This window comes from Caloenas nicobarica, chromosome 17 (assembly GCF_036013445.1).
Source record: "Caloenas nicobarica isolate bCalNic1 chromosome 17, bCalNic1.hap1, whole genome shotgun sequence".
NCBI lineage: Eukaryota > Metazoa > Chordata > Aves > Columbiformes > Columbidae > Caloenas > Caloenas nicobarica.
Window position 1 is genome coordinate 10,800,371 of NC_088261.1, and position 12,603 is coordinate 10,812,973.

Consider the following 12,603-nt stretch of genomic DNA (forward strand, 5'->3'; position numbering starts at 1 on the left):
GCAGAAAAATATTAGTTATTTGAACATCTGTCAGTCTGATCACAAAATACAATGCTGAGTTTTTACTGACAGTCAGTCATGTAAATCTCGAAAGATTAGGTAGCCAAACCTTCCTACTCTTTAAATATTTTCACAGTTCTTATTAAGACAAAATAAATAAAAAGAAATATGAGAAAGGACACTGCTAACAAACATCCATGATTTTAAATCTGGAAAAAAAAAAAAGTGAAGATTGGGTTTTCAGAAGCTGAAAATACAATGTAAATATTTCTCCCCTAAAAAGAAACTCCAAACCAGGAACAGAAGCTGGCCCCAGCATCAGAGGGACGCTGATCCCCCTGGCAGGCGCTCTGCCTTGTCCATCCAGCTTTCTGCCTACAAAACGTACATAAGCAGAAGTCCGGGTACCTGAAAGGTGGTTTTTTTCTGTTTCTTCTGTATTTTTGACACGAACCATTGCAATCGCATTAGTGCCCCAGTGCCAGCCTGGGCAGTCCCGGTTGCCCTTGGCGCAGGAGCACCGCCTGCGTTAGAGGGTGAGCGCCATCCCTCGCGGGTGGCCCGATGCTGCTCCCAAGGTTGCAGCCACCTGCCATGCAAACGTTGGGTTAACTTTACATGTGTCCTACCAGTGACTGGGGCCTGGGTGTAAGTGCAGGACCCAGGGCTTCCATGTGTCCACAGGTAAGGTGTCCCATGTCCCCTCCAACTAGGATTTATGGTGTTTTCATGCAATCTTTTGAGCTTCAAGAGAAACCACTGTATCCTGCCCTCCAAGACTGACGTTCATTCAGCAGAGCATTCAAGACATCTGGGCAGCCAGGGCATTAATTATCCATTAATTAGCCTCCAAGTAGCAGGTTCCTCCATCAGATCTGTTCCCTGTCCTGTTTAGAAACTGCAGACTTCTTCTCATTCAGGGTCTTGGCATTACTAACATTACTTCTCAATAATACTGATATTACTTCTCGGTGTTACTATTCGGGCTGCAGATCTTGACCTTTAAATCCTTGTGTAAATCTAGCAACCCGTAGCTATGTGACCACTGATGGTATTTGCTAAACATGTAATTAAGCATTAGGTGTATCAACAAGATCATTAAACTTAAGTAAAAGAAAAAAAGGGAAAAAAAAAAAAAAAGAGCTCAGTATTACATTCCTTATTTCCCATCCTAAAGGCAAAAAGCAACATCCTCCCCTTCCCCATTTGACACACCTTTGATTTTCCCGAAAGCACTTTCAGTACCCATTTTCATTACAAAGACACATCTATACTAGTAAAACCCAGAGGTGAACCACGGTGTCTTAAGGATAACAGTGACCAAGGACTTAATTTAGGTGCAGTCTCAAATATATGAAGTTCCTTCTTTCACCTCCAGAGGCATATTTTTCCTATATTTCAAACTGTGAATTTATCTACACACTACTGAGAGCCTACAGCCCATACAAGCCAAGCCTGTCCTTGTCCAAGGCACAGTGGTGTGGACAGTTTACAAAACTGTGTCCAGTGTATCTTCTGCTCCAACAGATGAAAGGGAGAGCTTGTAAAGGGATAGAGCGAGTAGGATAAAAGATAAAAAAGAGGGCAGTGATAGGTTAGCAGCACAGAGTGAGTAGAGGAGGAGAAGTTCCCAGGAGTTCAGGGGTAACATTTAATAAAACCATTTTTTCCAGAAATATAAAGGCTGAAGCCCTAAAAAGTGGCATTAACTATTCATGGAGAAGACCATCTGGTTCTATGCTCAAGGCCAGAAGCTGCACTGAAATGCAACCTCTGGACAACAGAGGAGTTTCAGAAGGTAGTACAAGGGGGAAAGCTGGTGATGGGAACAATCTACACAGCTGATAGTCCAGCTTTCTGCAATAGCTCTTATGGACCCAAGGATATATCCAGGGTCTGGATACAGTCTCATTACTGGATGCTCTCTGGAGAACGTGTAAGGGACCAACCCCACAACAGCAATTTGGGTTGAAAGCACGTGGATTAAAAACTGAGAAACTGTGGGCAAAGAGATTCTTTCCTCTTTATTTCATTAGACTATAAAGCTGTATCTCTTTCACCCAAAGCACTTTCCTTCTGCCCATGGTTCAACCAATCTACCCCCATCACCAGCAGCTCTGGAGGAGGGGAACTGGCACACCAGGAGGGTCTCTGTCTCCAGCCTGGGACGGTAACTGCCTGCATGGGTTCTGAGCATTCACAGTCACATGTAGCAGTCTCCTCTTGATCATCCTGTGCCACCGTATTACAACCAGTGAGATGTTTGAGCACTGTTCTACAATCAGAACAAAGTGTCTTCAACATTGCACCAAGCAATGGGACACAACAGTGAGCTCACTGGGCCCAGCAAACTAGCGCTCGAGCAAGGCAGTCGCTGTTTTCCGAAACCTGGAAGATCAAAGGGCAAAAACTTGCAAGTGGAAGCAGAGTCTGAACATTTCTTTGAAGAAGAATAAGGCCTGTCTTGTGACAGACCTTGTGGTTTTCTCTGTTGTGTAACACTGAGAAGTGTCATTTATCACAAGAGAAGAGCTGTCAGTTCTCTGTTGAACTCAGACTTTTCTATGAAAACATCCTGTTCGTTCCACCAGGCAAGATTGTTTCATCTGTAAATATCACAAGAGTTGTAGATGAAAATAGGTATTCACTGCCAATGACACTAGATTAGATAAGAAAAAAAGTCAACAAAAGAAACCAACTCTGACAAATATTGTGGGAATTCTGGCTAGTGCAACAAAATTCTGAGTCCAGCCAGGGTGCAAGAACCAGATGGGGATCTGGTGTGCTCCAGATCCTTCTGTCTGGGTTTCAGAACTCTCCAGACCATACCTTTTGCCCTCCTTAACTCCTTCAGACCTCTCTTTCAAGCTCTGGTCCCCTCCAAGCTCCTCCATTCAGATTCCATGCCTCTCCAGGTCCTTCTGCTCCCCCTCTGGTCCTCTCCAGGTCCCTCCATTGGGGTCTGGACACCCCTGTCCTTTCCATATGCACTGTGGACCCCAGCAGGCTCCTCCTTTTGTGCTCCAGTAATGTGCAGGTCTATGGACTCTGGTCTGGTCCCTTCAGGTTCCTCCATTTTCCATGTGAAGGATGCTTGAACCCTCGTCGAAATAAAACCTCACCTCAACAGAGCTCTTTGGATACGCAGTACTTCATCCTCAAAAGGAGTAAGGAGAAATAGCTCATCGCAGACCACAGACCTCATCTTCACCACTGTGCCCATCAAGATGTTAGTGGCTTTCCAGCGCTGAAGGGTCTCCACTCCTGTGCCACACGCTGACCTGAACCCCACAGGCACTTCAGGAGATCCAAGGACTGTGTCTCCAGCTCTGGATGTGAACATGGCACCTAGAACAGGTGGAAGGAAACCTGGATAACTGAAAGGGTTTAATTTAAGCTTAACCTTTCTCCTAAGTCTCTCCATAATTGTCCAAGGACAGTATTCCCTCCCTCACCCCTCTCTTTAGCTCTATCGCATTTGCTGGACCTGCTCTACTCACCATCTCGTGTCCAGTGATGGAGGTGGTTTGAGCACCTGGTTTCCAACTCACCGATGCATCCGAGCAGGTGGTCATCCATGCCTGGGCATCCATCCGTGCCTGTGGGACTGTGCCAAGCCCAACTCAGTGTCAGATCTGTGGTCCTCCCTGCCCAGTGGAGGAGGGAAATCACACCAGCCAGTGAGGCAGAGGCCAGGGAGGGTGGGAATGCAGACAGACCCTCTTTTGGGCTGAAAGCTGAGCATGGAGGAGCAGTTCCTCCATGGTGAAGTTTCCATCCAAACTGCTGATAAAGCCCCATGGGAGAGGCGTGGGGTGGCAGTGACATAGCAAAGCACTTGCACAGCTCTTGGGCAGAACTCTGGGAACCCAAAGAGGCTTTTGGATATCTCAGGATGGGTTCCCAGAGTCAGCTGGCACCTAACCAGGGACAGACAAGTGCTTAGAATCATAGAATCACAGAATAATTTTGGTTGGAAAAGACCCTCAACATCATTGAGTACAATCCCACCCCTGGCACTGCCCCATGTCCCTGAGAACCTCATCTCCGTCTGTCCAACCCCTCCAGGGATGGTGACTCCAGCACTGCCCTGGGCAGCCTGTTCCAACGCCCCACAGCCCTTGGGGGAAGAAATTGTTCCCCAGATCCAACCTCAACCTCCCCTGGCACATCTTGAGGACATTTCCTCTTGTCCAGCTTGTTACTTGGGAGCAGAGCCCGACACCCTGTGTGCTCCAGCCTCCTTTCAGGCAGCTGTAGAGAGTGAGAAGGTCTCCTCTGAAGAGAGTTGTCACCACAACTGGTGGTGTGACTGCTGCCCCGTTCCCTTTCCCAGCATTGCTGGGATGCTGATTTCCGTACCTGTGCAGGGCAGGTGGCAGCAGCACCAGTAGTGCCCGTGCCCCATGTCCAGGGTGGGATGGGTGGGATCAGGTCCTGTCGTGTCCCCCGGGGCAGGGGGACAGCCAAGGGCTCCTGTGGAGACCCCTCTGTGAAGCTGCTGTGATGGCCGAGCGGTGAAGGCGTTGGACTTGAAATCCAATGGGGTTTCCCCGCGCAGGTTCAAATCCTGCTCACAGCGGGAGCTTTTACTGGCAGCCCCTGTCCCCGGGAGGAACAGGGGACACAGACCTGTCACCCCTCACCAAGGGACCCTGCGTTCCCACCCCGGCCCTCCTCTCCCAGGGACACCTCACCTTTAGCAGAGGGTTAAGAGGTTCAGAGCCTGCACCTCTCCTTATCACAAGAAGAAATCCTGCGATAGCATGTCCAGCCCACACAGCTGTGTCACCCAACTCCCTATAGCCTGCCACCCTGTTCCCCACAACCTGTCACCCAGCTCCCTAAAACCGTGTCACCCAGCTCCCTACAGCCGTGTCGCCCAGCTCCCCACAGCCCGTCACAGGCTGCCCTCTACCCGGAGTATTTTTCTGCTGGGGGGTGCAGCCCGATGGCAGAGGGTGGACAGGACACTGCTGCCACCCCACAAAATTCATCCAGCCCTGGCCTAGCCCCGTGTGCTGGGCGTGGGAGCTCCTGAACCCCGCAACAAACCCCAGGAGCTGCTCGAGGGCTGTGCAGCCGCGCAGGAAAAGGCTGGGGCCCGCGGTGGCTGCGGGGAACCCCTTCCCTGGCTGGGAATCGAACCCAGGCCGCGGCAGTGAGAGTGCCGAATCCTGACCACTAGACCACCAGGGACGAGGTGGTGGTGGTGCGGGACCTGTCGGTGGCTGCCAACCAAGCCCTGAAGGGACAGGGACGCTTGGAGCCCACAGCCCAAGGAGATGACCAGATGGGATGGACAACACGGGCTTTCTGGGGGGCTTTGCATGGGTGTCTGCTCCTTTCTGAGAGCTGTGGCATTCGGAAGACCCTCTGTGCAAGAGGACCCCATGTCTGCCAGGCGTGGGAAGTAGGAGGCAGTTATGCCAAGACTCTGATCACCGCCGAAGGCAGGTTTGGGGAAGGCAAGGATGGCCAATGGCTCAAGAAAAGACTTGGTAGCCCCTGCGGGGTTCACCAGGGAGGTTCAGTCCTCCAGACGGTGAAGCACGGACCCCATTTGCGGGACATCCATCCCACTGGGCGCGGGTGATCCAGCTTCATGGTCACACCAACCCCAGCTCCTGGTGCACAGCCAGGGCTGCCCCATAGTCACCGCCGGAGAACAGAGCAGTGCAGGGGCAGACTGGCTGTTGTCAGCAGAGCCCCCCCTGTGTGGGTCTGAGCACTTGTGCTCGTGGAGGGAGCGTGTCTGGAGTCCCCGTTCCCACTGGTTTTACAGTAACATTTGCATCTTGTTTTTCTAGGCCAAAACAGCCAGTTGGGGCCATCTTTTGAGACTTCATCTGGAGCTGCAAAGAGTAGGTGATCCCGGTTTCCAGGGAGTCCTTCTGACGGAGCAGACTTTTGCCTTCATTTATGCCACAGAAGGAATCAAGCCTTCGTTATCCAGAGTGCTCGGGCTGCCGGAGGGCCTGGGTGGGCGTCACGGTGGCAGCAATGTGCTGGCATTGCCCGGGCATCCTGCAGCAGCAATGCTTGCGATCCCTCCACCCTTGTCCTGCATTCACATACAGCCTTTTTCCTTGGCCACATACATTTCACTGAAGAAAATAAGGCTTAAGAATATATTTAAGAATATATTTTGCTTAAGAAAAAGAAAATTAAAATAAATTTTAAAAGTCTTCGGCTGGGGCAAAAAGAAAGACAGACTTCTCTCCCATCACCTGCACTCAGCTCCTCAAAAAGAGGTTTTCTGCTGAATAGGAAGGTGGAGAGGGGCTTGAAATGGGCCCCCCACTTCCCAGGGCTCTGCAGAGCCCAAGGGAGAGCCCAGGGCTCCAGGTGACAGTGCAGCTGTCACTTGTCCCTGCAGCACCCAGCACAGCAGGGTTCAGACCCAAGGGGAATGAGAGTGACACAGAGGGTGACACCGGGGGTGTCAGAGGTCCCCAAGCACTGGGGCAGCAGGAGGCACCACTGTGGAGCTTCTCAGCAGCTGGATGAGCCCTGGATGTCATGGAGATGAACGAACGGGCTCCAGGAACATTTTCTGCAGCAGACGGCAGAGGGCCCAGTGCTCCTTGGATGTGTGGTTGGGAGGGGAAGTAAATGGATGGAGAAAAATCTCTCTGACTTGCAGGAGTCAGTGCACGTAGGGAATTCTTGTGGCTTGTCCCATGCAGCTCCCAAAAATGCCCAGTGCAGCTTCCTTCTCCATCTGAGACCAAACCCCAACATGGTCCCCATGGTCCCCCCTGCAGCCTTCCGTGACATGGCCTGGGGTTGCAGAGGGACATGTGGCATCCATCTTCCCTGTCCCATGGTGCCCTGAGCCCTGCCTAGGTTTCTCTGCAATGTCTGGTGGATCCCAGCCGCTGGCTGCTGCCTTGGCCACCACCTTTCCCTGAGGAGCCGCATTGCAGCGAGCAAGAGAGGGCGAAGGGAGGCAGCGGGTGGCTTTGGAGTGCAGAGCAGGACAAGGAGGAGAGCAGGGAGGAATGTCACCCCCCCACAACAGCTGACCTGAAGCAAGGATGGAGCCATGACGAATGGTCTGGCATCTTTCCAACACTCTGGCATCTCTGCCATGATGGTCAGGGCTGCAGAATACAACCCCATGAGTGAGGGGCAAAGCTGGGCTGTGTTGGAGGGTGTTGATCTCTTCTCTCAAGGACAGGATGAGAGGAAATGGCCTCAAGTTGCGCCAGGGGAGGTTGAGGTTGGATCTGGGGAACAATTTCTTCCCCCAAGGGCTGTGGGGCATTGGAACAGGCTGCCCAGGGCAGTGGTGGAGTCACCATCCCTGGAGGGGTTGGACAGACGGAGATGAGGTTCTCAGGGACATGGGGCAGTGCCAGGGGTGGGTTATGGTTGGACTCGATGATCTCGAGGAGTTCTTCCAACCAAAATGAGTCTATGATTTTATGTGCAATGGACGTACGGGATTATGCCATCCCTTGGGTGGGGCAGAGGCAGCCGTGCAGGGCTGAGGCGCAGACACCCTGCGCCTTCAGAAAGATATGCAGATGTCATGGTTTCAGTTGCCTCTACGAGCTCCAGCAGAGCGTGAGCTCTGGCAGCTCTGCGGTTGGCGGAGTGTCAGTATCTGTCTGTGGTTTCTTAGATCTCTATCGAGACCTGTCAGATATTTTGTCATCGGCAGTAACAGTTCCTTCCTCTGCAGCAGACCTGGGCATATCAAAACAGGTTGACTGGCATGTTCCACACCAGGACTGTCTCCAACTGTGATGGCAGAGGAAGGGGAGATGAGGGATTGTCATCCCACCGAATGCAAGGAGGGAGCAATGCAACCCAGGATCTGCATGTTGGAGTCCAGGAGTGTGCAGGGCTGTATGCTGGGGCAGGTGGTGAAGGTGTAAAATGTACTTCAAAAGAGAAGTCCCAGCCTCAGGATCAGCCTTGGGGCAGGAGGAAGAGGTCAGCTCTCAGTACAAAATGCAATTGCTATTGTAGCAGGAGAGGGGGCTGAGACACATCGCCTTGCTCTGCACCCCTCCATGGATCTGGGGCACGAGCAATACATACATAAATTAGCCAGAACAAAAGGCTAATTGGAATACTGAAATACATGCAATACGGGAGTAGCAATAAATAATCCCTCTCCCCATCTCCAAGAGTAAGATGTCCCTTGGCAAATTCCAGCTGAGATTTTGTCCCTTGCAAAGCCCGAGTAGCTGCTCAGGTGTTGCTGTGCTGCTCCAAAAAAGCCACTACTGTGTGTTTGTGACAACCCTGTGGTGCCAGTCACTCAGTTCAGCTCCACGTCTTTCACGTGCTTTTGAAGGCAGGAGACCTGAGGGTCCCCAGGACACCACCACTGCCAACCCTGCAGGGATGGCACCTGGGGGGATGATCTAGAATCACAGAATCAGAGAATGTCCAGAGTTGGAAGGGACCCACCAGGATCATCAAATCCAACTCCTGTCCCTGCACAGGACACCCCACAGGTCACCCCGTGTGTCTGAGGACGTTGTCCAGTCTCTTCTTGAACACTGTCAGGTTGGGGCCGGGACACCTCCCTGGGGAGCCTGTTCCAGTGTCCAGCACCTCTGGGTGAAGAACCTTTTCCTTGTGTCCAACTGCCCCTCCCCTGGCACATCTTCCTGCCGTTCCCTGGGTTCTGTCACTGGTCACCAGAGATTAGGGAAAGCCATGGGCTTTTGCCCACCCCAGTAGGGTCCCTGACACAGCCCTGGGCTGGCAGAGCAAGTGGGGACCTCCTGCAGCACCGCTCCTCAGCTGTGGGGACGTCGTGGTGAAGGGGACACTGTGGTGAAGGGGACACTGTGGTGAAGGGGACACTGTGGTGAAGGGGACACTGTGGGGAGGCAGCCCCCATGCACCCAGACCTGGAGGGAGGGAAGGACAGCAGGAGCAGAGCAGCACTGTGCTGCAGGGGTTGTGGGAGGGCAAGGAAATCCCAGGGATGTGAGCTTGTGATACGTCATGGACAGCAGTTGTCACCAGGACTAGGCATGAAAACACCCAGAGAAACCACAGAATCTGAACTGTGGATTTGGTGCCTGTTGCAGAGAAGACGGATGTGGAAAAAAGGGAAACGCTCCCTGGGGCATCCCGGGGAGCCCATCACCACGTGGCAAGGGCAGCGTTGGGGGGCCCTGGGTGGACCTGGGACATCATGAGTCCTGTGACTGTGAGCGTGCACAGGGGACGGGGATACACTTTCACATGGGAGCTGGTCCCTCTGTGCTCCCTGGACAAGGGAACCTCCTGCTCTGCCTTCTGCATCCCGCCTTGTACCAAACCCACACTGGCACTTGTGTTTGCCCTGTGTCTCTGGGAGAAGATGGAGTTTGTAGAGTCAGACCATCCTGTGGGGCTTCCCCGGCAAGCGCTGCCCATCCTGGCTGGTGCTGGGGTGTGTCAGGAGGGATTGGGAGGTCCTGAACTTCACACTGGAGGCACAGCATTGAGGATTTTGTGTTTTATGGTGCCAAGACTGCCGGCTTAGATCTACAACCAGTCTGCAGGCTGTCGGACATCCTCGCTGACTGCACAGGCAGCAGAGCTCAGAGCGTGTCTGCTGCCCGCGCTGCCCGCGCTGCCCCCTGCATCCAGCTCGTGAATGTCCCAGACCCACCACGGGAGCGAGGACCCCCCGGCTGGACCTGCACTGTCCCCAAGCCATTTTGAGGGTCTGAGTACCTTTGTCCTGAAGGCCTGAGTCCTTGAAAAAGAGGCTGAGTTGAGGTCCTCCTGGTCCTTCAGGGGGGATGCTGACATGAGTTTCAGAGATTCATAGAATTACAGAACAGTTTAGGTTGAAAGGGACCTTCCCAGCTCCCCCAGTGCCCCCCCTGCCATGAGCAGGGACATCTGCACCAGCTCAGGTTGCTCAGAGCCCCGTCCAGCCTGGCCTGGGATGTCTCCAGGGATGGTTCAGCCACCACCTCTCTGGCCAACCTGAGCCAGGCTCTCACCAGCCTCAGGGCCAACAATTTGGTTTTTATGTCTAGTCCAAATCTCCCCTCTTCCAGTTTAAAACCATCACCCCTTGTCCTATCACAACAGACTCTGCTCAAAAGTCTGTCCCCATCTTTCTTATGGGCCCCTTTTAAGTCCAGAAAGGCCACACTAAGCTCTCCCTGGAGCTTCTCTTCTCCAGCTGAACACTCCAACTCTCTCAGCCTGTCCTCCCAGCAGAGATGCTCCAGGTCAGTGGCTCTATCTGCAGCCCTGGCCAATGCACCTTTTAACATCAATTAAAATACTATGCAGGTATCATTGAAAATACTTGAGTACATTATTTTACATTTCTACTGCAGCAATAGCCAAGGGAAGACAGATTCCTCTTCTACAACACACCATACCCACACTTGATGAGTGCTGTTGTTGTGTTGGTGAATGTAAGTGTGAACCTGCTGCTCAAGGGTGGTTTCATATCCTGTCTTGGTCAGTACAAGCCCTCATGCTGCTGCCGATTTACTCCAGCTTACCTCACCTCACACAAAGGCTATTCTGGTATTTCCTAGACCTGCTGCTTCCTTTTTTTTTTTTTCAGCATTTCTGAGGCAAAGGTGCCATGACATCAGCTCCCTTACGTCTTGGAAACTCCAAGGGCTCGCCTTGAAATCTGACTGAGAGATCTGGCCCCCGTGCCTATAAAAACCCAGGACTGAGCAGCACCTCCCACCAGACACAAGAAGAATCTGCCCTGGTCCTGCCTTTGCCCTCGCAACTCATCTCCGTCCACAATGAAGGTCTATGCAGCATTCCTCTCCATCATCATCATCATCCTCGCTGCTGCCCTCTTTCCTCAGGCCTCTCCTGCTCCGAGTGAGTACAGTATCTGTCTCTGCTCTGTGTCGTGCAATTTTGCTCTGACTGGCAGTAAATTTGAAGCAGAATAGGAAAAAAATTATCTGCGAAGGTTGGAAACCTGTGTGAATATCTTTCTCTGCTTTCTTGGGACCAATCTTCCTTTCTAGCATCCTTTTATCTGAGGGATGAATTTTACTGATAAGTATCCAAGTTTTCAGGTTTCATCACCTCTAATTTGGTTGCTGGGCTTCAGGAGTGGTCCCCAGGGTGACTGAAGGGATTTTTATCATTGGAAGTGAGTTCAAAACATTTAACAAGGCATCCTAGGAATGACCTTAACTAAGCTGTGGTGTTCACAGCACCTTCCTGCTGACTTTCTGGGGAAATAGGAGGAGAAGAGGTCTCCACAGCTGATTAAGGAGATGGTTGCCCATGGTGTCGGCTGGGTATTGTGCAGTTCATCTCCTTGCTGTGAGTGATAGACTCATGTTGACTTTCCCAATCTCTTCCAGTTGGTGCTGATACAACTGTGTGCTGCTTCAGCTACACCTCACGAAAGCTGCCCCAGAGTCATGTGAAGGACTATTTCTACACCAGCAGCAAGTGCTCACAGCCAGCAGTTGTGTAAGTACCGGCTCCTGCTCTGGGTTCTGGGGAACGGCTCTGCCGGACTTTGAGCTCTTTGCTTCACATCCAATGCAGCCAAGAGCATAAAATCATAGAATGATAGAATGGTCTGGGTTGGAAGGGAACTTCAGAGCTCACCCAGTCCCACTTGCCATGAGCAGGGACATCTGCACCAGCTCAGGTTGCTCAGAGCCCCATCCAGCCTGGCCTGGGATGTCTCCAGGGATGGTTCAGCCACCACCTCTCTGGCCAACCTGGGCCAGGCTCTCACCAGCCTCAGGGCCAACAATTTCTTCCTCGTATCCAGCCTGAATCCCAGCTCCTTTAGTTTAAGACCATCACCCCTTATCCTGTTGCAACAGGCCCTGCTGAAAAGTCTGTCCCCATCTATCTTATCAGCTGCTTTTAAGTCTGGAAAGGCTGCAATAAGGTCTCTCTGGACTAATGGAAGGGGGCATCCACCATGGGTCCCATGTGCGGCACATGAGCACTCATCCTCCTCAGATGAGAAATAAGTGGTCTCCTTGAACCATCCTGGTGCTGGGAATAAGGTGTGGGAAGGAGGTCCATGTGTAGCCCACAGGACCCTTGATCTCTCCCTGTCCCCTGGATTTTAGCAGGTTCCACAGCCCCCTGATCATAGAATAGTTTGGGTTGGAAGGGACCTTCAAAGGTCATCTAGTCCAACTGCCCTGCCACGAGCAAGGACATCTTCAACTCATGCTTGGGGGTTTGTGGGATGGGAGCTGGGAGGGGAAATGACCCCGTTGGGAGCTACCGCTGATCACAGGGCAGGTCAGCATCTGCCCAGGAGGTGACCCAAAGCCCTGGGTGCCACTTTGGCATGTCCCTTTCTCCCTTCAGGGCTTTAATATGTCCCTGCCTGACTTGACAGGTTCATCACCAGGAAGGACCGGGAGGTCTGTGCAAACCCTGACGCCAGATGGGTGAAAGACTACGTGAACGCCCTGGAGCTGCAGTGAGTGGTGGGAGATTAGAGGTCTCTGCCCTGGACAGTCCTGCAAGACTGTCTGACAGAGTCTTAGCAAAGACCTAGAAATCCTGCTGCTGAGCACCAGGACCTGCTGAGCCACCTTGGGAACCCTGATGTCCTTTCGTCTTGCAAAGGTGTCATTTATCATTATAATTTATCTACCCTCACAGGCA

The 12,603-nt window shown here is 52.3% G+C and overlaps 1 protein-coding gene and 2 non-coding genes across 3 annotated transcripts; 2 read left to right on the forward strand and 1 right to left on the reverse strand.

Annotated features, from left to right (window-relative positions):
- Positions 1–4,500: 4,500 nt before the first annotated feature.
- Positions 4,501–4,582, forward strand: TRNAS-UGA (transfer RNA serine (anticodon UGA)). Its single transcript has one exon. It is a non-coding gene; the product is annotated as a tRNA-Ser (tRNA).
- A 545-nt stretch (positions 4,583–5,127) lies between these two features.
- On the reverse strand, positions 5,128–5,199 carry TRNAE-CUC (transfer RNA glutamic acid (anticodon CUC)). The gene has a single exon. It is a non-coding gene; the product is annotated as a tRNA-Glu (tRNA).
- A 5,543-nt stretch (positions 5,200–10,742) lies between these two features.
- Positions 10,743–12,419, forward strand: LOC135995724 (C-C motif chemokine 5-like). The gene is made up of 3 exons (XM_065647244.1): positions 10,743–10,824; positions 11,322–11,433; positions 12,332–12,419. The coding sequence occupies exons 1-3, from the start codon at positions 10,743–10,745 to the stop codon at positions 12,417–12,419; spliced, it is 282 nt and encodes a 93-aa protein (XP_065503316.1).
- The last annotated feature ends 184 nt before the right edge of the window (positions 12,420–12,603 follow it).